The 24,319-nt window shown below is 38.0% G+C and overlaps 2 protein-coding genes across 2 annotated transcripts; both read left to right on the forward strand.

Moving 5' to 3' along the window:
* The first annotated feature begins 130 nt into the window (after window positions 1-130).
* Window positions 131-13,507, forward strand: LOC111323993 (eukaryotic peptide chain release factor GTP-binding subunit ERF3A). The gene is made up of 19 exons (XM_022927456.2): window positions 131-455; window positions 872-946; window positions 1,727-1,792; window positions 2,074-2,217; window positions 2,816-2,849; window positions 3,265-3,342; window positions 3,786-3,831; window positions 4,815-4,949; window positions 5,883-5,941; window positions 6,223-6,318; window positions 6,455-6,519; window positions 6,634-6,715; window positions 6,876-6,969; window positions 7,199-7,279; window positions 7,585-7,686; window positions 10,252-10,323; window positions 10,751-10,840; window positions 11,233-11,401; window positions 11,795-13,507. The coding sequence occupies exons 1-19, from the start codon at window positions 266-268 to the stop codon at window positions 11,836-11,838; spliced, it is 1,722 nt and encodes a 573-aa protein (XP_022783191.1). The 5' UTR covers window positions 131-265; the 3' UTR covers window positions 11,839-13,507.
* Window positions 13,508-14,571: 1,064 nt separating this feature from the next.
* Window positions 14,572-24,063, forward strand: LOC111324000 (WD repeat domain phosphoinositide-interacting protein 2). Its single transcript, XM_022927465.2, has 17 exons — window positions 14,572-14,739; window positions 14,859-14,941; window positions 16,527-16,630; window positions 17,353-17,418; window positions 17,732-17,788; window positions 18,316-18,355; window positions 18,591-18,652; window positions 19,025-19,060; window positions 19,627-19,719; window positions 20,023-20,093; window positions 20,202-20,309; window positions 20,938-21,013; window positions 21,202-21,259; window positions 21,755-21,782; window positions 21,918-22,025; window positions 22,522-22,561; window positions 23,407-24,063. Exons 1-17 carry the CDS (start codon window positions 14,669-14,671, stop codon window positions 23,632-23,634), a joined length of 1,329 nt encoding a protein of 442 aa, XP_022783200.1. The 5' UTR covers window positions 14,572-14,668; the 3' UTR covers window positions 23,635-24,063.
* Window positions 24,064-24,319: the final 256 nt, after the last annotated feature.

Below are 24,319 nucleotides of genomic sequence, written 5' to 3' on the forward strand. Positions count from 1 at the left end.
GAAAGTGATAAGGTTTACGGATATGGAAAAGCAAAAACCTTGACCACTGCCACGCGCGCTTATCGCGCGCTTTACACGCGCGCCAGGTACAAACGAGCCTCCGATCGCCAGCGGTATTTTCAAGCATGCTCGATGCCCTACGAACCGGCGTGGAAATTGCACCATTTCTCGTGGGCCAAAGTATCAGTGAAGAAAAATAATATAGAAAACTTAAGTTGTTCATAACCAAGCCATCGAAATATCTTTGAAACAACACAGTCAAGGGATGGATTCAGACGCAAACGCACCAGATTCGTGGGATTCTTTGGACGATCCTGGCCCAGGAGAAATGAGTGAACGCACAAGCGATTTGAGTGCTCAACTTCATTCACTCAATGTGAACGCAAAACCTTTCGTGCCAAACGTCAATGCGCCGGCATTTGTTCCTTCGTTTATGAAAACTGCTACGACTGATGGTAAGGCCTTCTCCTCTTTCTTGATTCTTATCCTATCATCATTTTGGATGAATGCTTTTACCACGATCGTACGATTTCTCGGTGAATTTCTAAGTCAATTTTCTCAGATTATTGTATTGCTGTGCACTCGTGTTCAAGATTATACCTTCCTTTCACGATCAGATTGGAGTAATTTCTCTTTCTACATCTCTGATCCTATATCCTAAGATGGTCGATGTAATTTATTGAAAAGCCTGTTTCGTTCTTCCATTATAGAGCCAAATACCATTGTGTAAACCTAAGAAACCACATTAATTAATATTAGTACGAGTGTACAAACTCTCAATTCGTATCGGTTTTGAACTGATGACTTTTTGAAGGAAGTTGTTTCACACTTATGATGTGTAATTGCTATTTTGGTTTGTTTTTTGGTTCAGCTTCCCCTTCTACAAATGGCGATGTTGATCAGTCGGAAATCGCTGAGAAAAATGGCAATTCAAACACCACAAAGGGTGAGTATCGTAGAAAAAACAATTAATAAATTGATCTAATGTTTTCTATAATGTGTAATCATAAACAAGTGTGTGCCATTTATTATACTGAAATTCATTTCAAAATCGTGAATGGAACTAGTATAGTGAAAGAGTTGGTATTTCACCCTCTATTTTTCAAAAAGTTAAAAATAGAGTTTTACCCTTTTCTTATACCCTAGGTATAGAGGTTGTTTCCAAATTCTTAGATGAAGGTACTTAGCATACAGCAGGTGCATGTTTTAATTAAGGCTCTACTTTGATCTCCAGAGCAAAATATGGGGGATGGAAGCTAGGGATAATTATGTAGGCTCATGAACCAGAAGACCTCTCCTGCTAGAGCATATCCTTATTTCAGAAGCATGAAGCTACTCAAAGTATTGTCATCTTCCCCTTCCCTCTGCAGCTTAAATGACAGGTAGCTGGGGACCTTTAATTCTTCTGGGTAGAGAGAGGCTCCTTATTGATTAAGAGAAGCCCAATCTTGCCCAAGAATATTATGCAATGGGCCCAGCCACTGCCTAAACCCAATGTAGAGGTAGTCTGTGGAAAAGCATGAAAGGAAATGTTTTTTTCAAAAGGAACAGGGGGAAGTAAGGGGGGTGGAGGGTAGTTAGGCTTTTTAGCTGATTTTGAACCAGTTCTGTCAGTTCTGAAAAATGACTGTTCCTTGTGAAGACAGGGCAATCATACTGATCAGTTTTGACAAAAGGAAAGCTGTCTTGTAATCTTAGTTAAATACCTTTTTTCATTTTATTGAAGGAAACATTCCTGGTGAAGACAAAGAACCAACTGATGTGAAACCAGAAACTAATGTAGACGATGGAGGTATAAAAATAGCTGTTTATAGCGTATGTCAATATGTGGCAGGTGAAAGTACTAATCAATTCATTTTATATGGATTATGGAGTTGGCTGAGGAAAGGAATTGAGAAATCAAAAGAAGCATGTTTTAGAGACTTGAACATAGTGTCATATGGGTAATGGGTAATCTTTTGGCTGTTGGTCATGCTTTTATTTTTACTTTTATTTTTCACGGTTGAACAAGAAAAGTCACATTGAGAATGTCCTAAAATCAAATTGATTTATTTTGTAACCATTGTTTATCAGAAAACAAGGAAACTGATGAAGCAGAGGTGGTAGAGGAAGTAGAGGAAGAAGTTAAACCTGCAAAAAAAGAAGTCAAGAAAGAAGTTGCAGAAGAACCCGAGGACAAAAGAGAGCATATTAATATTATATTTATTGGCCATGTTGGTATGAACTTCAAAAGAACTTATTTTATTTTTCATGTTAAAGATGTACTCCCTAACCCTGTACCCCTGATATCAATGTATCTTCTCCTTGCTGTTGTCTATGCATTTCCTCAAGTGCTAACTGGGAGAATTTGTTTAACAATCAAGTTGGTTATCATTTCCTTCATTCCCATTACCGTAATACAGGGGTTTCATTAATGCTTTCAGCAGGAGGGAAACTGGGTTTCACAGGCAGGCAAAACCTTTTTGCTTGAACTTCTTTCCAGGATCAACTCTCCTCTAGATGGTCAAACTAGGAGTCCTTATAGCCAGTCAATTTGCGCAGTGCCTGGCCCTTAATGAAACCCTTGTTAATGTTGGATTGTAAGGAGAAATTAGATGCCGGTGACTCCTTAGGGGTCAAAGAGTTTGACAAGGGACGAGACAGTTGTTGTGATTGTAGTTTCTTCAGAATGAATTAAAATAAGGTACATTTACATGAAAACAAACAGATTCTTGAGTTGACATAGCAATAACTGACTGAAGTTACTCCAGAGGATTCTTTAGATTCCAAGATATAAATCTCTGACTGTTCAATTGATCTAGCCTTTTTGTTGCAGATGCTGGAAAATCAACAATTGGTGGACATGTAATGTAAGTTTGATTTAATCATAGAGAAGTAAACAGGCTACCGTGAGCAATGCATCATTACAATTATAATATTTTTGTACCAAATGATTTGATGGAACATTCTTGACACAAATTTTGTTCTTTATCTTGTCGCAGTTTTTTCTTCCTTTTAATTTATTTTTGTATTTTTTGTACATTGGAGATGTCCGTTATTCAATTTGTCACCACTTAACACTAAATCGATGAGGTGTTATTTATTAAGAATGATAAATTACCTCAAGTGGTAATGTTATGGCCCTTGTGGAAACCTGTCTTTTTGTTTTTGTGCTGTTGTCAACTAAAAATGTTGAACATTGGGCAGTTTGAAAATGAAATCAGTGAAGTATCATTTAATAATGACAATTGAAAATACTTAATGATTGTGTTGTGCCTCTGGTAGGTACCTGACAGGACAGGTTGACAAAAGAACACTGGAAAAGTATGAAAGAGAGGCAAAGGAGAAGAACAGAGAAACATGGTTAGTTAAGTATCAGGGTTTTTGGTTTAGAATTCTCGTAATCAATTCCAGGGCTAGAGAGAATTTTTTCTATGTTACGAACAATTTTCCATAATGTAACTGTACAAACCAAACACAAAGCTTGAAAATTGCCGGTTCTACAGGCTGGGACATTTAAATAACAGCCAGTAGATTGACTGTGTCTTACACACAAATGATTGTCAAATTTGTCTTCATCAAAAATGATTTCAAAGGTTGAGACTTAATATCTGGAGTTATCCCCGATAGCTTTTTGCTTCTTTCTTCTATTTAACATCAATTTTTTGTAACTATTTGACTGCTCAACAGTACTTGATTACTAGATAAAACAAAAGAGTAACCCAGAAAGTTGTCCCACTAGCCCTTGGCTGTTGGACATCATTTTTGTCCAGCTCTGGTACATAATAATACTTACATTGATGTAGGTACTTATCATGGGCACTGGACACAAACCAAGAAGAGAGAGATAAGGTATGGCAACACTGAGTGTATACGCCGAACACTGTAGCATATGAAGCGGTATCTTCTTAAACCTGGATCATTCATTAGTGAAACAGACGTAATTCCTTGAAATAATCCTCCCTTACCTCCAGGAACATTTGAATTTTGTGACATGAACTATTGGAAGATTTTGTTTGCCCAGTGGGATCCCCATTTTGTAATAAGCAAAATAATGTAGGCACTTCTTTAAGGGTGCTAACAATTTCGCAACAGTTATTCGTATTCCAGGATATGGTGTAATGACCATTTTACCCCTAAGGTGTCAGTGTCAATTTTCTGCACTGTGTGTCATACATCTCTGACAACATTGGTAATTGGTAAATAAATTTATTTAAAGTCAATTACACAGGGAGTGGTTGTCCAGATTTCCCAAGCCAGAGGCTCATAACAAAAGTGATTGACAGAGAAAATATATAAAGCATTATATATATACAATATTAAAAAAAAGGTTATACGATAATAAATATAATATATAATCATTATGTAATGAGTTGATGCAATTTATGTAGTGGTGAAAGATGCTGAGAATAATCGTTAGAAAGGATGAATATCAAATGAATTTGAACAATTGTTGCATTGGCAACTGAAAAAATCCAGCTTGCAAAAAATTGACACATTTTCAGCAGACTTTGTAGACAAAGATAACTGATTCCAAATTCAAGAAATAATATGTGAAAAAGAGTTGTGCATGAATTGAGTACTGCAAGATTTCTGTTCAACATTATAGCCTCTGTTACGTAAACTATAGGTTAGAATGCGGGGCTTAAAAAATTACTAAGGTAATTTGAGCCATGGTCACATCTCTGGCTGAAGATGTGTTGTTTAGGATGAATTCTTTTATATCACCCCTGGAAGTGGAAGGGATTATGAAACTGTGAATCAGCAGTTAGCATCAAACTGTTGGTTTACTATTTATAGGTTCATGAATGTTCACCTTTGATGCTATTTTTTAGGGTAAAACAGTTGAAGTAGGTAGAGCTGCATTTGACACACCAAACAAACATTTCACATTACTGGATGCACCAGGACACAAGAGCTTTGTTCCAAATATGATCAGCGGAGCAGCACAGGCTGATCTTGGAGTACTGGTGGGTACTCTGCCCAAACATCTTTCCCATCTTTTAAGATCAGAATGAATTTGTTGAAAATGTTCAATGAAATGCTTGGTATAAAACACAAGTAAGAGGAAGCTGCTGTAAAATCCCTAAAGGGTGTGAAATCTGGCACAGATATTAACCTTCAGTGATCCTGCTGCACTGTTTCTCATGATTTCTTTTAAGTTTTGAATATTTTTGACATAATGTCATTGACTGGTAAGAAACGAACTGTACATGCCAGTATACAATCAGATTTGGGTCAATCTTTTAAAATAGATATAAGTATATGAGAACGATCCTTCGCAGTAAAGCACTATTTGAGCAATAGTGAAAATCAGACCTGAAAAAAATTTCAGGCCTGTACGGGATTCGAACCACTGACCTCTGCGATACTAGTGCAGCGCTCTACCAATTGAGCTAACAAGCCAACTGGGAGCAGGCCATCAAATTAATTCGATATAAACCCGTAGATGATAAATCAAACAACAACAAACATATGAAACATATGTGTGAACTGCGGTTATGAGACGTATATGAGAACGATCCTTCGCAGTAAAGCACTATTTGAGCAATAGTGAAAATCAGACCTGAAAAAAATTTCAGGCCTGTACGGGATTCGAACCACTGACCTCTGCGATACTAGTGCATCGAATTAATTTGATGGCCTGCTCCCAGTTGGCTTGTTAGCTCAATTGGTAGAGCGCTGCACTAGTATCGCAGAGGTCAGTGGTTCGAATCCCGTACAGGCCTGAAATTTTTTTCAGGTCTGATTTTCACTATTGCTCAAATAGTGCTTTACTGCGAAGGATCGTTCTCATATACGTCTCATAACCACAGTTCACACATATGTTTCATATGTTTGTTGTTGTTTAATAGATATAAGACTACCTGATTAATTTCTGTTTAAAATTTTTGTCATCTTAGGTCATCTCTGCCAGAAAAGGAGAGTTTGAAACTGGTTTTGAAAAAGGAGGTCAAACAAGGTAAATGTTTTGTACTGGTGGGTAATCTTATCAAACATCTTTTAGGTTTGATTCCTCATAGGGACTCAGAAGTTTTTCTTAGTCTCACACGCGTGACTCTAGAGGAGAAAACACTTTCTAAGGTAAATGTTTACCGTAAAGTTGTGGTTATGATGGCTTAGTACTTCACAGCCTCCTTCCTCTTTACTGAGACTGTCATCTGTGTTGTCTTTTTTTTTTTCCATTCTTTCTTAAACTTTGTTCCCTGACGAGTATAACAGTTATTTCTTGGTTTCACTCAGAGAGCATGCCATGTTGGCCAAAACAGCGGGGGTAAAACATTTGGTTGTTCTTGTCAATAAAATGGATGATCCCACCGTGGAATGGGATCAAGGAAGGTTGGTACCTCTGATTTTTGGAATGCTGTAATCATTTGTGGTCTTTTCAAACCCACCCAAGCATAATTTCATTTTATTTAAAGATAAAACTTTGGGGAAGTTTGCCCTTACTAACTGCTTCTTGCACATCTTGAAGGTATGAAGAAATCCAAACGAAGCTGACTCCATTCCTTAAGAAAGTTGGTTTTAACCCAAAGACAGGTAAATTGTAATTATCTCAAAATCATATTATCCTACAAGAATATTTTCCTTGTTAGTAACAATTTTACTCATGTTTTCTTCTTATGTTGAGTCGACACTTGTGTTCTTTCACAGATGTCCATTACATGCCTTGCTCAGGATTGACAGGTGCTAATCTTCGCAAAAGGCTTGATCCTGCAGAATGCAATTGGTTCAGGTAAACAAAAATACCTGTCAGTTTTGTTAGGCACTCATTCCGAGCTTTACTTTAATTATCACATAAAGTTTTCTAAACTTTTCATAGTGTTATGGAATAACTTTTTAAGGGATACATGGTAAAATGCATCTACTGACTTTTGATGCAATTTGTATTGCAGTGGCAAATCTTTCTTGGAATATATTGATGAATTACCATCATTAACACGGTCTGTTGATGGACCACTCAGAATACCTATTTCAGAGAGATACAAGGTAATCAAATTCATCAGTTTTATCATGTGAGTCCTTCTCATGTAGTTAAATTATTGCTCATAAAGAATGAACACAAAGGAATTCAAATCTTGTTGACTTTGTTGAGGTTTTTGTGTGGTTGCTAGTAAATGTGAGTCACTTTGTTAGCTGCTCCAGCCATCTTTAGGGTTTTATTTACCTGGTTATTAGTATATCGATGTTTTAATTATTTTGCTGATTATGACTTCAGGACATGGGAACTGTGGTTCTTGGTAAAGTAGAATCTGGAAAACTTAATAAAGGAGATTCACTACTCTTGATGCCCAACAAGGTGACAAATTTTTTTTTGTTTGTTTGTTTGTTTTTCTGGGCATTCTTTGCTTTTGTGATAAAATTCTTGTTTCTTTTATTTGTATGATAAACTCTATGTGTGTTTTTTTTATGATGAAATAATGATGCTCTGAATTTTTTCTTTTCTAACCTGGGGTACCAATATATAAATAGCTGAAAAGAGAAATCTGGCAAACAGGATTAGTTCATTTTTGAAGCACACTTCTAGGGAATCATCATTTTGAATCAAGATACTTTGATGTTCAGATTGTGATGTTGTTGCCTCAACCTATCTCAATGATACAGGTTTCTGTGGAGGTGTTAGGAATCATATTTGATGAAGAAGAAAGAAGTGGAGCAGTGGCTGGTGATAATGTGAAACTTAAACTAAGAGGGGTAGAGGAAGAGGTAATTAAACTTGCAATATTTTGTAAAACTGAGAAACCGCTAGCAACGAGAAAAACAGCTGGACCAACAGCCGAACCAACACTCAGGGTCTTAAAATAATTGAGAAAAATTTGCTACCTTTCTATAACATCAAGAAATGGTTAGATATTCTAGTCTTCTCGGATAGGGACGAATAAATGGAGGTCCCGTCTCCTGCAGGGTTAGGGGTAGGAGACGTTAATTTACCACCCACGAGATTACTGTGTGATGGATGTCCTCCCCTGGGGTGGGATGGGTGGGAGGGTGGACTAGCACGAATGGTTCCTATGTTCCTTTCTAGTCCGACCCCACTGCAAAACTTAATGCAGTGAAAATGGACTAAATTAAAATTAAATTAAGGCCTGTCAAAAAACTACTACTGAGTTTGTTGTTACAGCCATACAGAAACATTTACACACTTAGCAGAGGGCATTCATGGCTAGGGTAAACTTAACTTGGAACAAATTTTCACGTTTATTTGATGTTTGTTATAATTATGGGAGTTGATATGAGAACCATGTTTCTAGTTCAGCACTAACCTGAAAATAACACTGTTTCTGTTTAGAGGTTTTGAATTGGTACCTTGATATTCCCTCCCATCGTTGAAACGTAACCCTTATCGCTCCCACACAATAACCATCTGGTCCCTTTAAGGTGCTTCTTTCACTCAATATCAACTCGGTTGAAATATGTAAATTGGCCACCGTAACGAATAAAAATGCTGACGTTTCGAGCGTTAGCCCTTCGTCAGAGCGAATGGAGGAATTGTGGGTTCTATGTGTTTTTATATGTAGAAGCGGAGGTACGCCATTGGTGGGAACATGGCAACGAGAAAAACACGAATAAATTTTATTTATTTATTTATTCATTACAATTTAATGGCTCAGTTAAAACAATTAAAGTTATAAACTACAAGCGAAAAGAAAAGAAACGCCATAGGGATAATCCGTAAAGGAGTCCAGGACCCCATATGAAAACAGATCACCAAAGTTAAATAGGCTAATAATATTACATATGTTTTAAACTAGAAATAATTATTATAAATATTCCATGGAATTAATTAGATATATTATCCACTAAATACTTCTTAACTCCTGCCTTAAAAATATTTACACTTGCTGCTCTACGAGTATCAAAGGGCAAATTATTCCAGGAATCAACTATCCTGTGAAAAAAAACTATATTTGAGAGGATTTGTTCTTGCGTATTTCTTCTTTAAAGATAAATTATCATATTTCCCAAATGAATAATGGTCAGCATCCGAATAAAAATCAACATAAGAGTCAATATTAATGTCAATAATTCCATTGAGGGGTTTATATAAAAATGTTACGTCAGCTAAAAATCTTCTATTTTCTAATGACATCAAATTTAACTTCTTTAGACGAGCCTCATAATTGTCCTCAGTCTTTAATATGAAAGTGGCACATTGTTTTTCGAAAAACGTGGTTACCCTGTTTCTGTCGTTCAAGCGGGTCACCACCGCGCCCAACTTACTGATCGACAGTCAGCACTGCAAACGTCCAGAAGGTAAATTCCGACCGCATTCCCTTCACTCTCACGTTTCACCCTCACAACCACACAGTCAAATCTATTATTCTTAAAAACTTTAAATTACTTCAAAGCGATCCAGAGACTGGCACTATCTTTTCGCAACCTCCGCTTATTTTATTCAAACGCGACAAAAACATAGGCAATTTTTTGGTCAGAAGTTCGTTCCAAACTAATGACCAACCTGGCACTTTTAAACGCGCTTGCGCACGATGCAAAACTTGTCCCTTCACTCACAACGCTGAGAAAACATCGGGACCCAAGCGATCCATTAAGATCACCGATCACTTCACGTGTATCTCCGCCAACGTAATCTATTGCATAACTTGCACGTATTGCAAAAAGTTATACATCGGCGAAACAGGAAGACGACTAGGTGACCGATTACGAGAACAACTTCGCGACGTAGAGAGGAATCACAAGGACGCATCAAAACCAGTCACTAGGCACTTAAATTTACCTAATCATTCCAAGCAACATATGGCAATCTGCGGTCTTTCCTTACAATTAGGCAACATGGAAAGCAGCAAAACTCTTGAACAAAAGTTAATCTTTCAAATCGGCACTCTTAATCCCACAGGTATCAACGAACGCTTTTCATTCCACTAATTTATTCGTGTTTTTCTCGTTGCTATGTTCTCACTAATGACGTACATCCGCTTCTACATATAAAAACACATACAACCCACAATTCCTCCATTCGCTCTGATGAAGGGCTAACGCTCGAAACATCAGCTTTATTATTCGTTACGGTGGCCAATTTACATATTTCAACCGAGTTGATATAACCAAATTACATTGTTGCCCTCACCGACGCAGCACCACAGTTTCTTTAGAAACTTTTAGCCTTCTTTCACTCATCCTTGCAATCACCTGACTGTCTGCAATACCAGGTCCCTCAAGAGTGAGAATCGTTTCCAAAAGAACCATTTAAACTGGTGAGCTTGATGGTGCGTTTGCCTCTCACAGTTGACATTGAAACTTTTTGCTTTGTAGGATGTCTCTCCAGGATTTGTCCTCTGTGCACCAGACAACTTATGCCACACTGTTAAAACATTTGAAGCTCAGGTGTGGTACAATGTGTTTTTATCATTGTTATTGTGGGGTTTATTCTATTCTTCATTGTGAATTCCTCATTGATCCAACAGTCTGCATGCTGGACTAGGTTGAGGGCCATCGGGGATAATTTGTGTTGAATTTTTGATTGAGGCACTCAACTCTGATAGATCCTCTCATTCTGTTCACATTTTGAACATTTTTTTGTGTGAGGGGAGGGGAGGGGAGGGGGATAGGGGACTAAGACAACCCTGGGAAACATTTTTTTGGGGAACCCATTGCAATGAAACCAGGATGCCAAGTTTTACAGTAATGATATGCTTTGATAATAATGGTTGGGTATGCAGAAAGCTTGGGAAAGAGAAGTGGATTTCTGTAGGGTCTTCCTTGGAATGGAGTTTTATTTTTGTTTGCATCCATCTGTTTGCTTCATATTTAGGTTGTTATTCTTGAACACAAGTCTATCATCTGTGCTGGGTATAGTGCTGTTTTACATATTCACAATGTCATAGAAGAAGTCACTTTCCAGGTAAGTTATGTGTACATCTGTTTTGATTTTTAAATTTCTTTTGGTGTGCCTCTCTGTAATCAAGAACTGTTTCCATATTTTCAATTTTTTTTTACCAAAGTGAGGATTTTTCATACGAAAAATTTCTCTGTTGGTAGCGGAGAATGGTTTTCCAAACATATTCGGTGGGAGCTGAGGCCTCCAAAATTGCTTTTCACGTTAACCAGCTCCTCTTAGGAGGACCTCTAAAAGGAATTATTTTTAGAAGCTTTTAGGTTCATTTCCTTATCCTAAGAAAGCTTGTAATGCACAAAGCAGCCAATTTGATCTTTCAAACCGCAGTAAAGAACCTGTTGGTTACAGCGATATTCCTTTCTTCTGATTACTTTTGTTATAAACTTATTTTTTTATAGATTTTAATAGCGTTAATTGACAGAAAGACAGGAAAGAGACAGAAGGGGAGACCAAGATTTATCAAACAAGACCAAGTGGCCATAGCGCAGCTTCAAACATCAGGAGTTGTGTGCATCGAAAAGTTTGCCGACTTTCAACAAATGGGAAGATTTACACTTAGAGATGAAGGTAACTGCGATATCGCATTTGTATGGAATTTTTACTGTTCAACAATGTATTGTACATCAAGTAAAGCAATGATCTTCGCGGATGAGTTCTCAGCAATTGTCGTCTCAGCAAGAAGCGGGAAGCAATTCAGGCTTCGACGGGATTCGAACCCGTGGCTTCCAGATACTACTTGGGCGCCACTACCAACTGACCTATGAAGACACACGTTAGGAGCGTGGTAAATTTTAGAGGGTTATTGTGTAGTTGGAGAGTTTTAATTGGTTCATTTATCGTGGCATAGATTTTTAATTCATTCATTCTATTATCTGCTCATTTATTTATTTATTTATTCATTTATTAATTTTTTCAGTTATTAAAGCAAGATTTTATTTGGCTATTCTCATTTACTTTCAGGCAAAACCATCGCTATCGGAAAGGTTCTGAAGCTGTTATCTTAAACAGAATGAATATACAGCCTGATGAATTGGAGAATTAAAACAAACCCTGAAGAAGAACTTGCGAAATCGAGTGTCGCTAACTAAGTGGAGCCTAAAGCACTTTTATTTTGTCCAAACACTCATCATATAAAACCAAAGTGTTGAACAAAGAGACAATTTATATCGCAGATAAGATTTGATATCATGCCAGTTGTGGTTTTTGTATATCCGAGTCTATTTTAAGCTTCACTATCGTGTTCCGCTAGCAGCCATGTGGAGGAAATTGCATTGGAACAGTGAAACGCACCAGACGACGGTCCTTGTGATTTGTTAATATTTAACAATTAGTCGTCGAAGGCGAAGTGAATATCGTCGAATAATCCCCGAGACGAAGTGGAGGGGATTATTCGACAATATTCACCGAACCTGAGGCGAATAATTGTTTTAGTATAATTTCAGAGCTGAACAACAGAGAAATTTAGTAACATTTATTAACATTTTATTTTAACATTTTATATAAACCGCGTGGAGCGGTTTATAAGGAACCGCTCGACCAATCAGATTGCTGGAAACTCTTTGCTCAGCTCTGAAATTATACTAATCGCAAATAGAAGAATTATATGATTAAGAACTATCTGAAGACGTGGACAGTTGGGATCGAAGCATCTTGTTAAAAATCAGGAAATCACCAAAGGATCCAGGAGATCACTTAAGTAATCCGTGTTCACACAGTGCAATTTCAATTGGGAATCGAAAGTAACCCGAGGTTGCATTTTATTGATTTCATGGGATTTAATTAATTTCATTGCATTATGGGATTGCTATTAATGGATCAAATGCGAAACTCGCATCAATCCGCACACGTTGCAATACAGCGGTCAAACGTCTGTACATGTGCAAACGCTGTCAGAACCAAGTTGTCTCACGCGAGTTACAAACACACACACACACACACACACACACACACAAGCAAACCAGTAAGTCGTGGAGTTTTAAAAGCGTATAAAATTGTTTGCAAAGCTCAAAACAGACTGGTAAGTCTACTGTATACCCGTCCTTGATTAAGCTTTGTTTGTGAAAAGTCTTTCGTTTTCTTTTCCCCTATTTTTGTTTCCCTCTACAGTTTTCAATTTTTTTCAATTTTCAATACTATGATTGTTTTTTGTGTTCTTCTTTAATGATATTTTGCGCGGGAAATGGGCGCGCAGCCAGTCAGGATTGATTATCTCGTGCATGCCTGACATTTGACTGCTGTGTTAACTGTTACACGGGTTGTCGCTGTCTCGCGCTTGAGACCAGTTGCCTGCATTTGCTTAAAGTTAACATTGCCTGCCTATGGAATTGTCCTTTCCACCGATTGACCGGTGTGATTGCTTTGGTTTTGCGACGCTTAATCGTAAATTGCGCTGTAAGCGTTCTGAAACTGTGTTTTAAGAAATGTAAGAAATGAGAAGTTTGTTAACGTAACTCGCTTGATTCTATTGCCTGCTAACATAAATCGTTGTAACACACTCATTAGTGTAACTAACTGACATTTGGTAAGAATTCATCCAAGGTGAATATTTGGTCATAGAGTGTTCAACTGTTATGAAGATTGCCTGGTTGCGATGTATATTTCTAAAGTGTTTTATTTTTTTCTTCTAAGTGAAAAAAAAAAATCGAATAAATGAGATTTGGCTAATGTTTCTCATTTTAGTCTCCTTTCTGTAAGCTTGTGACGAAAAAAAAAAAAAAACTACTGACCAAATTAAACATTTACCATCTTTCTGTCCTGTTTACACACATGACGCTTTTCACATTGCTGCTCTTAGCAGTGTGCGGAAAGTTAGTTAAACATGAACTTGATTGCGGCACAGCGCGCCATATAATCTCTCCGATTCAGAGGTAGAGCATGGGGGCGCGGAAGCTGGGGGACGGAGGGTCGAATTTTTCTCAGGCAATGAGAATTTTTTCCTTGTCCCAAGTTCGTGACAGGACGAAAAAGAACATCTTTCTCAAAAAATGTTTGGTTGGCTGAGGAGAAAGCAAGCCGCCTCGTATGTATGGGTAGGGTTAATCCCGCAGAGAAGCTATCGACCTCACTTTCGACGCAACACTTAAGAATCATCGCAATCTAGCAGTATGACAAAGCTTTCGAATAAGTGTAAACTTATTAGGAATATTGTCGATCGTTTAAATAGAAATCCTCTCGCCGTTCTCTGAGATAGCTGCGTTCATGCCCAGAAGTGGCTTGTGTGTCGCCTTACCACCTTTAAGGAGACGCACTCAAGGAGCAGGTACGTCGTCGCTTTGGTCAGCTCCCACGGCTGGCCCTTTGTTTGTGTGTGTGTTTCTGCAGGGGGAAGGGGTATTTTGACTTCAACAGAGGCCATTATCGCTGTGTAGTGGCATGGAGAAAGAGATGGCCCCGCCGTTCTCCAGAGAGCTCTTGACCCTTGTACGAAAGGTAGGCGAGAAATTAACCCGAGTAAAGAAAATAGAGATTATCTCAGTTCGCCCCAGTTTCCCCTCTTCGTGAGGTTGCGTCAGCTTGAATATGGCGTCTAACGTTTGCATCCCAGTGTAAAAAGCTGCACTGGGGATAGAAAATTCCATTTCTGTACGGCACACTGTTCCAACGTATGTTTTTCTACTCTTTCTTAAGAGGAAAAATAAACAAAAAGTGAACTTATATGAACATCTACAGCAACGTGTGAATGTGAGTATGTTGGATTGTGGGTAGGACGGAGTCGCTGAATCAGCTGTGCGCATGTCATTAGCGTGTTTTGTTATTGTTGATATAATTTATGAATTCGACTTGCCATTTCCACAAAAAGCAAGAAAACTGGAGTGAAATTCTTCAGTATTACTGATGAATCTTGCTGCTTATGGCGGGGATCCAACAGGAAACTTACTCTGTGTCAATTTTAATCAGGACTGTAGGTAAAAAATGCCGAGAACTTTACGCAAAAAAGGGCTCCGTTTCCGAAACTGTACAGCGATCGATTCTTCAATTCACAATAATTTGACTGTCGATGTTTTTGCATCTTTTTTGTACGTAGTTCTCTGGCAGTTGGCTCAAAGGCCGGCTACAAATTGTTCTCTTTAAATTCCGTGGAAAAGTTGGAGGAGATTTACGATTATGGTGAGTAAAATGTTATTGAAATGTGAGATTGAGTTCAAGGTAAATGTTAGCAATGTCGTCATTTTCCTCCTATGTTTTTGTGGTGGGTTTTATTATCATTACCCACTATTAGTTTAAGCTTTACTGGAATTTCCATGATTAAGAGAGGCTCTAAGTCAAATTGTAAAGCGATGTTATCCGAATGGATTTGTTTGCATGAGATGCAGTAAAATAATTAAAACCTTCCAAGGCAGTCACGTACATACAATCAGCTGATTTTTTAACTAGATCTCTCATTTGTTCTCGAATTTTGTGTAACCGTTCAGTTATTCCTCGTGTCTCTGTGTTTTGAAAAAGGTCACTCCAAACCTTTGCGGATGACCTTTTGCGAAAAAAAAAAAATTGCACGCACGCACAGCTTGTCAGGATTTAACCACCACAATCTAGATAATTATCGGTAAACAGCTTAGGTAGAATACGATAAAATTAAACTTTATTTTGTTATTCCCCTGGCAAGTTGAACAACATTGAATCAAATGAATTGGGATCGAACATGACCTCTGATGAAGTGTACCTTTACATTATCACAAAACAGTAACAATCTACCATTAGATAGTGTTTGAATATTTCCTCTTATCATATAAGGGGCAAAATTACCAAATTGTGATTGGTCAAGACAGAGGGCATTTTTTCTTAATTTTTGTAATTGCCTGAGCAAAATTACTTGAAAATGATTGGCTGAAAATCGCTTAGCAATGGCTGCCAAGGTAAAGAAATTTCTGTTTGTTTTGTAACAATGGCGTCCCGTTTTGCGCGAGATCAGTAAGAAAACATTTTGCCTCTTATATTATGAACAAGTAATTACATGGTTCCTCGTAAAATTAAGGATTAATATCACTTGTGTTTTCGGAAGTTGCAGAAATTGCCCTCGTCGCTGCGGGACTCGGGCAATTTCAGCAACTTCCGAAAACACACGTGATGTTAATCCTTAATTTTACTTGGCCCCATGTGATATACCTATACGTAGTTCTGTTTGTTTTCATTCCATTGATCTGGTAAGCTTCAGCTTTAAAAAGAAGTGGCAAGTGTGTTGCATTCTGAGGCTGCCAGGAGGAAGAACAGCAAGTAAAAGAGTGCTTTGTGGGAAAGTGATAGCTTTTGATCAGTCATGTTTTCCCTAATAAGCTCCTGTACTAACCTTTAAGGTACTCAGGTTTGCATAAAACCTACAAGAAAAAAACGTGTCTTTAGCCAGTCTCAAACCACTGACCCTTGTCACCCTCAGCTAGTTATTTTCTTTTTCACCAGTGTTCACAGGTTTTGGACGGTGTGGGTTCTCTCTTTGCTTTGGTTTTTAACCAAGGATATCTTTCCTTTTTTTACGAACATTTCGTGATTGACTGATTGATTGATTGATGAAATTGATTTGTTTGGTCTTTTCTGGAAAACCCTGCAGCACTCAGCATGTAAGTTGAAACATGATTTCCCAGGTGAACCCTTTGCAACAAAAAGGTTGTTAGGTTTGATGATTGGCCATCTCCACCAATTTCCTTAAGGATGGTACCATTCGTGACATAAAGATGTAAACCTTTTCTCTGATTTGCAGCTGAGACAGAAGATATTTGCATAGTGGAGAGACTATTCTCAAGTAGTCTTGTAGCCATTGTCAGTTTATCTGCTCCTAGAAAACTCAAAGTCTGTCATTTTAAGGTAAGAATATTTAAGACTTATTTATAATAACTGACACTTACAGAATATATACATTAGAGAAGAGTCAATAAAAGTTATATTAAATACCTATGATTATTGAAGTCCCTATGACACCTATTTTTAGCATTAAAGTTATAAGAATAGAAGACAGTATAATTATAGAGGGTGTCTGGTAAGATTTGTGGGTGGTTCTGATGCATCTTTGTTATTTTACGAGGCGATAAAAGTCCGAAATTGTATCGAACTTAGGCTCCCCGTATCTCTTTGGCCGCATTAAAGAGTACTGGAACCCGTGATGTAACGGTAGTAACACCAAGTTTATCAAAGAAGCAAAGTGAGTGTGGAAGCTACTGTTTACAATCTTTTTAGCTAAAAAATGTTATTTCGATGTGTAGTTTGGAGTTTTTCAAATACCACTGACTTGATGAAGAATATTTCTCTCCACAAGATTCCTACTGTGACATCATGGTGCCCAGTTCCTCTTTGCTCTGCCAGACATTTTATCTGCAGATTATAGAGCTTGATAAAAAATTCAGAAAAGGGCAAAATACCACAAATGTTTCAAAAACATGTTTAAGAGTCATTATATTTTGATGTAGAATAAAAACCAAATAAGTGTCATAGGCACTTTAATGATAAAATGTTTAGTTTTGATTCATCATTCCAGGCTTCACTTCATGCTCTGTGATGAATACTGATATTTCTTTTTTTTTACTTTATAGAAAGGAACAGAAATATGCAACTACAGTTATCCCAACACAATCTTAGCAGTCAGGCTAAACAGAGTGGTGAGTGGATAGTACGATGGTAGTTCAGCCAAGTGATACCTTTTTTTTTGGACTTCTTTTCACCATGCTTTTAATAATATTATTTTTGGTAGTCTGCTGGATACTGTTGTAGGGATGTCTTAAATTTTTATATCTGTAAAACTCCATTTCTGTATTGGGAAAAATTGTCCACCTTGTCTTGAGTATTCAAGACATGCTTATACATTTTTTTGCTATAGAAACCTACTAACTCCATGAAATAAAGTCCATTTTTTATTTAACTCTGGGTAATTTGATTTTTGGTTCTGAAGATAGTTTTGTCTTTGCATTTTAGCGGCTGCTCGTTGTGTTGGAAGAAAGTTTATATATTCACAATATTAGAGACATGAAGGTAAAAAAAAGAAGACTTATTTTTTAATTATACAGAGTGTAATTAAATCATTTGAAGATATTTTTCAGCTTGCATGGTTGTATTTTTGGGTTTGGGCTGGGTATTTTCTCTTCTCATGCCAACCTTGTTACAGTAGACTGAGTGAATAATAGCCCATTTTACATCTCTCAGTACGTAGGCTATGATTGGTCAATTTAGCAGGCCATATTTCACTGTATAGCTCGCTAAATTCAAAAGTATGTTTGAAATAAATCTTTCCCCTGTATTTGAACCAAGAAATACAATAAGAATCTTACTGACCTGGTTTTTCTTAGTGCTTGTTATAAGTTAATTCATGGCCTGTGCAATTGGACCATTAACCCAAGAGGAAAAAAACTTAGTCTGTAACTTATAATACAGACCTTGATCTTGGCTAGTAAGAGGTATTCATAAGCATTGCATGTCAGAGAGCCAAAGTCACTCCAAAACCTTACCAACAACATGAAAAAACTCTCCTCTTACTGACAGTATGTCTTCGTCATCCACAGGTTCTACACACAATTAGAGATACACCTCCTAATCCATCAGGTTTGTGGAGTAATGTCTGACCATTCATCCTTGTTACATTTTATAATTGATTTAGCAGTTCAGTTCAATCTACTTTGGTGTATGATTGCATGAGCTGGAAACATTTAGAAATAAGTTCACTCTATAGGAATTGACTAGTTTTACTAACTGCTCTGCAGTTTTTCTTTTATTTGGAGGTTGACGACGGACCGAAATCTAATATTGAGGAATCTTTTGCCAATCTTTATTTTCCTAGGTCTTTGTGCACTTTCTGTAAACTCTGATAACTGTTATCTTGCCTATCCTGGAAGTAATCAGGTAAGGATGAATATGCATGTGCTCCGCATTAATGTAAACTGTTATAACTTGCTGATACTTAAGCCTATGACGAGGCATTCACTATTTATTAGTGATTCAGCATAAGTGTTTCTTCACTCAAAGGAAAGTGCAAGGCCTTAAGCAATGCGAGTCTGCAAGATTTTCAACAGTTTTAGCACAGTCGAGACCGTCTCAAATCTTGCCAGAGACAGGCATGCGCGTTCTGTAGCACTGATAATGACGGCCTTCCAAAAAAGGCTTTAAATACTTAGTAATTTTTATGTAACTATATAATATTGACCTTTAAGTCTATACCACTTTGTGCATTCAAGTTATGATTGAAAACAATAATTTTTTCTTTACCTATTGCAGATTGGTGAGGTCCAGATATTTGACTGTGTAAATTTGGTAAGAAATTATCATGATGAATAACAAGACTGACATAACCTGAAGACATTTGATACTATAATACTTAAATTAACAACCATACTTTCCAGGCAGTAGTGGGCACGGGGTTTTACCTCTCAGACTTTTGTTGTGTAGATCAACCTGCCAAAAGTAGCATCAGTTGGAAGGCTTTACTTTGGAACATGTATTATTTATTATGATCATCAATGGGGCTCTAATGAAGGGCTGATACACCAAATGTTAGCATCAGACACTCATTATGGTTGATAAATAATGTAAACCAAATTAGCCTTGTACAGTGGAACCTCGATTTAATAAAGTGCCAAGGGACTAGGGAAATTGGCTCATTATAGCAAGGGGTTCATTATCGAGATTCTCTGGTGTACATTTTACTGTAACTTTAGCCAGGTTGAAACTTAAGTATTGTTCGTTATACCAAGGACTTTGTTATATAGAGGTTTGTTAAGTGGAGGTTCCACTGTAACACTAGCCCCACAGACACACGTACAGTTTCTTTTGAAGCTTACCCCTTTTAACCTTTTCATTTGTTTTAATCTCATTTACAGCGGGCGGTGACAATGGTTCCTGCCCATGATTCTCCTGTTGCTGCTATGGCATTCAACAGTGCTGGGACTAAACTATCAACAGCATCAGAAAAGGTGGACAGATTTAATGTGTAAAGCTCTAGGCAGTACTTCTATAAGTACTTTTTATTGATATAAACCTTCAGTCTGAAATAGATGCCACCTTCAATTGGGACTTTTCTGTCAAGTCCATCGGATGATCCCCCAAATAATTTTGTTCTTATTGTATTAAGTTATTAATTAAAAGTAAATAAAGATTTCCATGACTCTAAAAGTAATAATTTCGCATACAAGGAAACATAGATTGAATCAATAAATGTTTGTGGTTAATGACTACTTTTTATTAACTAACCAACGTCTCTTTCCCTCTTTCACTAGGGAACAGTTATCCGAGTGTTTGCAATTCCTGATGGAATAAAGCTTTATGAATTTAGACGAGGAGTAAAGAGGTAAACGCCATGTTATTACTGGGTTGTTTTGTATATTCCGTTTGAGCAGTGAGGGTTTCAGGTATTGCTAACGATGGAACTAATACATTTCTGTGCCTTTCTGTTCAGGTGTGTGACCATCAACTCGCTTGCCTTCAGCCATGACTCGCTGTTCTTGTGTGCTTCGAGCAATACAGAAACAGTACACATTTTCAAGCTAGAAGCTCCGAAGAAAGAGTAAGTAATCATTTTGTGTTAAGAGGAGAAATGGCAGGTTTTACGAGTTTGCTTCCCTGTGCAAGGCTTGTTGATGCCTCTCGTCCGTCGCAGTCGACTAGAATGTTCACCTGGACTGAGCTTACAAAAACTCCTTAACCCCCACTAGCAGCAACTCCCGGTATGTCAATACATATATCTTATTAACCAAGCGCGAGGGCCGTACTGGGAGAATATCGGCCCGAGGTCTTGACAGTACGGACCGAGCGCAGCGAGGTCCGTACAAAAAAGACCGAGGGCCGATATTCTTCCAATACGGTCCCGAGCAAGCTTGGTCAATAAGAGATTTATTACACGACTGAAGTTCAAAGGGACACAAGTGCGGTATCATTCGGGACCATTCAGGACAGTGTCCGGTCCAATACTGAGAGAATATTGACCGGCAATAGAGCATTTTGATTGGTTGATTTTAGTTATTGGCCCTCTGACTTCCCGAGTCGGGCATTAATGCTGCATAGAACTTTTCCCGCCTTGATAAGATTCCAAGAAACTACAGGCACGATGAAAAACCGTCATTTTTTGCGGAAGGACTTCTAATACTAGTACACTTACTACGTTACATTTGTGTCTTTGTATAATTTATCTTTAGGCCTACGGATGAGGCAGGTGGTTTGATGGGTTACTTTGGCAAAGCGCTCTCTCCTAGCAGTTATCTCCCAGTACATGTAAGTATGCGAGATTGTTAAGTCTTGGGACTACTACAACAGGTGGTAGAACGCGTGTAAGTCGTAGACAATGAAAGACTTAAGGTGGGGGTCGAAAGGGATTTTAGCATGTATTGGCACAACCTCTCGATTGAAATGAGCACCAAAATGATGATTGTCTCAAGTTCACTGACCTGTATCTTTTGCAGGTCGCAGAAGTGTTCAACCAAGAGAGAGCTTTTGCCAGCGTTCGATTACCACAAGCAGGTACGAAAGTAGAAAGCAGCACAGAATTAACACTCTCTGGCAGACTCCCCATCAAATACCACTCAAACTTATGTTCTATTTCAATGTATCCTTCGTAACTGATGCCCAGTCCATAAGGAAAGCTACTTACGGCGCCCCTTTATTTCAAAATGGTATTACTCGATGTTCCCACTCGGTCCAAAAGTATTCCGGATTCTTTTCGAAGAGGACGACTGTGGCACTATATGGTTGGTTTTTACTGGCAATAAACAACTCTTCTTGGGCTACTTCTCACTTTCTCTGTCGCCTTAAACATATCCCATGAGCCCCAGCGCTCTCTGCTAGGGATCCTTTACAGTAAAATCATACTTCTCTTATTACCTCCGGGCAAGTAACATTATTTTGCGCCAGGCTACCTGATCAGGGCATCTCCAAAGTCAATCGCAGGTTTGTGTTCATTATTCTTCATTGGGTAAACTTTTTCGTTAATTAAGTTCTTTCTTTTTCTCAAACCAGGTCTTAGAAACGTTTGCGCCATAGCAATGTAAGTATTTCAATTATATCCCCTTCGTTCGCTAAATTGTTTGTTTCTATAGGAAACGTTTGAAAAATGAAACAACAGTATAATACTCACATATTGTACGTAGAAGCAAATGTAACTCTTCCTCTCCCCCCACAGGATTGGAAAGCTCCCACGCTTGTTGGTCTCCAGTGCAGACGGTTATCTTTACATCTACAATATCGACCCTGAGGATGGAGGGGACTGTACGCTGCTCAAACAACATAGGTGATCTACGCTATTTGTTCATCAAGTAATCAATACTGAGTATTTGCCATAGTTTTTGGGTTACGATGGAATTAAATTAATTATGGTATCCTATTGTGCTAGTGGAAGTTAGTAGGTTTTTCGAGTTCTGCTTGTCTCATGAAAGCTTGAACCCACTGTTTGTCTGGTGTACAAATGGATGTCACTTTGGCCGTTGCTTGTAGAGGTCTGGGATTGATTCATGACCAGGGTGATGGTGATATGAGCACTCTCACTCAGTCTCTCTCCACTCACAAGCGTAACAAGACTACCAAAGGGCTGTTATCTGCAATGGACCGAGTAGCATCTTATACAAGAGGAGCAGTAATATTCCTGGTCGTTTCCTGCAGATAAGACTGCAATTAGCCTCGCTCTTGTTAGCAGGTTACATGCAGTACCCAACCTCTTTTAAGCCTTTAGGACGATTCCCATGAAATGAATTCATTTTAAATGGTTCCCTTGTGTCGTTGTTTCGTAGGTTAATTGGTCAAACTGAAGGCCTTGAAAAACCATCCACGGTAAGTATTAAGTATCTCCTATAAGAGCCTGGACGCGTTTCGTTGTTGCCGTTCGGGTTTATTGTTGTTCTTCTCGTTATCACACCTGAACACAAAACTGCTCCGTTCTTACAGCAGTGTACCTTTGTGAAAAGAACAACTTATAGTGTTGTTTATTTTAGCGATCATTCTTGAACTTCTTTAAAAGTTTTTTTTTTTTTGTATGTTTATTCTATTTTAAATCATCGTAATTTGTTTTCAAGAATTAATTGTCAAAAAGTAGTACGTTACTTAATGATACTTTGTTCGAAATGAATTTTCATTTTTATTGGAGATTTTTGAAATATTTTGTACTTATTGATTGAGTGGGAGGGTCGAACGGGAAAATATTGGGCTCGAGGTCATGACGTACGGACCGATTGCCGAATTTTTTCCCGTCCGGCCCGACCAAACTCAATCAGGAAGCATTTTATCATATGACCCACTAAGTGTTGAAAATTCCAACCTAAATAGGACGCGATCGACGGGCACACGCAGCCACACGAGCACAAAAACAATTCTGCAATTCAAACTTTTCCTTTTTTTCAAGTCAGAATAAGAAAATCCCAATTCTTTGAAAAACGCGACTTTTTTTCTCATTTCTGTTTACCTTAAGTTTTCGCAACAAGACGATGCAAGGGCAGCAGGGCCGGACGGCTTTTTCCGGACCGGCTTACGTCAACCCGTCCGGCCCTGCACGCGTCATCTTTCACTATGGTTTTCTATGTTTCTATGAGATTGTGCGAGCGGGGCCGGACGGGTCTTATAGTAAATAGGGTTATAGTTCAGTATTCTTCTGTAAAATGATAATAGGTTGTTTTAAACAGGAAGAGGAAAGCGCTTCCACCGAACCAAGCCCCTCACCAACGAACAAAGAAGAAGAATCTCAAGATTCAAGAGCGCGAGCATCTTCGCAAAACAGTCAAAACTCCCCAACAGCAGGGGTATGTGACCCCACCCAAGCCATTGCGGCTTTTGGTGACTTGCAGGGACCTGGAAACTTAAGACTGGACGATGAGACTGAGTATCCACCGCTGACCGTACACAATGAATAGAGTCTTCGTCAAATCTCTCTCTCAGACGTTCTTCGCTTTCTTCACTATTTATGCCCAAAACCACTGACCTGCATTCAACAGCAGATATTATACGGACACATTTTTAGACTTTAGAGTTCTTGTAGGATTTCTTATTCTCTCTTTTGCGTGTTTGTTCTGCGTTTTCTTGTTGATCTATCGAAAATTTTCGCACAGTCGTCGAGCTTGTTCACAGGAATATTTGTTTCTTTGAGAAGAAGTAATAACGTTTTACAGCTGTTACATTGCATAGAAACCTTTTTGTGCGAAGACTTAGATTTTATTCGCTCTTGTGCGAGCGAGTGGTTTGGGTAGAAGTGTCAAAAGTAATTTTAAGTTATGAAATTATATTGATATATTCGTCTATCTGAGTATTCAAAGTCATTGATTAAAAAGATCCATTTAAATTTCTGTGTGCCGTGAAAATGTTTTCGAGGAAAGAGAGGTCAATTTGATAATACGGCGCTTTATTTACTTTCGTGGTTTGAAGCTTGATTATTTTTTGTAGTTAGCAAAAAAATACACAGCTCATTGTTGTGGTTTTTCTTTTCTTAGGATAGGGCAAAACCATGAATGTGGGTCATTATCGATGCAAATTATATTGAAAACACCAGTAGGGAAATGATGTTGTGATAAAAGCCTTGGGAACGGCCCGTATGATATCACA

This window comes from Stylophora pistillata, chromosome 10 (genome assembly GCF_964205215.1).
Source record: "Stylophora pistillata chromosome 10, jaStyPist1.2, whole genome shotgun sequence".
In the NCBI taxonomy this organism is placed as follows: Eukaryota; Metazoa; Cnidaria; class Anthozoa; order Scleractinia; family Pocilloporidae; genus Stylophora; species Stylophora pistillata.

Coding starts and splice junctions, on each gene's coding strand:
- LOC111324000 (XM_022927465.2), top strand. CDS start 14,669: ATGAATCTTGCTGCTTATGGCGGGGATCCAACAGGAAACTTACTCTGT. Junction 21,783..21,917: donor AACGTTTGCGCCATAGCAAT/GTAAGTATTTCA, acceptor CTCCCCCCACAG/GATTGGAAAGCTCCCACGCT. Junction 22,026..22,521: donor ACGCTGCTCAAACAACATAG/GTGATCTACGCT, acceptor GTTGTTTCGTAG/GTTAATTGGTCAAACTGAAG.
- LOC111323993 (XM_022927456.2), top strand. CDS start 266: ATGGATTCAGACGCAAACGCACCAGATTCGTGGGATTCTTTGGACGAT. Junction 6,970..7,198: donor CTATTTCAGAGAGATACAAG/GTAATCAAATTC, acceptor TTATGACTTCAG/GACATGGGAACTGTGGTTCT. Junction 11,402..11,794: donor ATTTACACTTAGAGATGAAG/GTAACTGCGATA, acceptor ATTTACTTTCAG/GCAAAACCATCGCTATCGGA.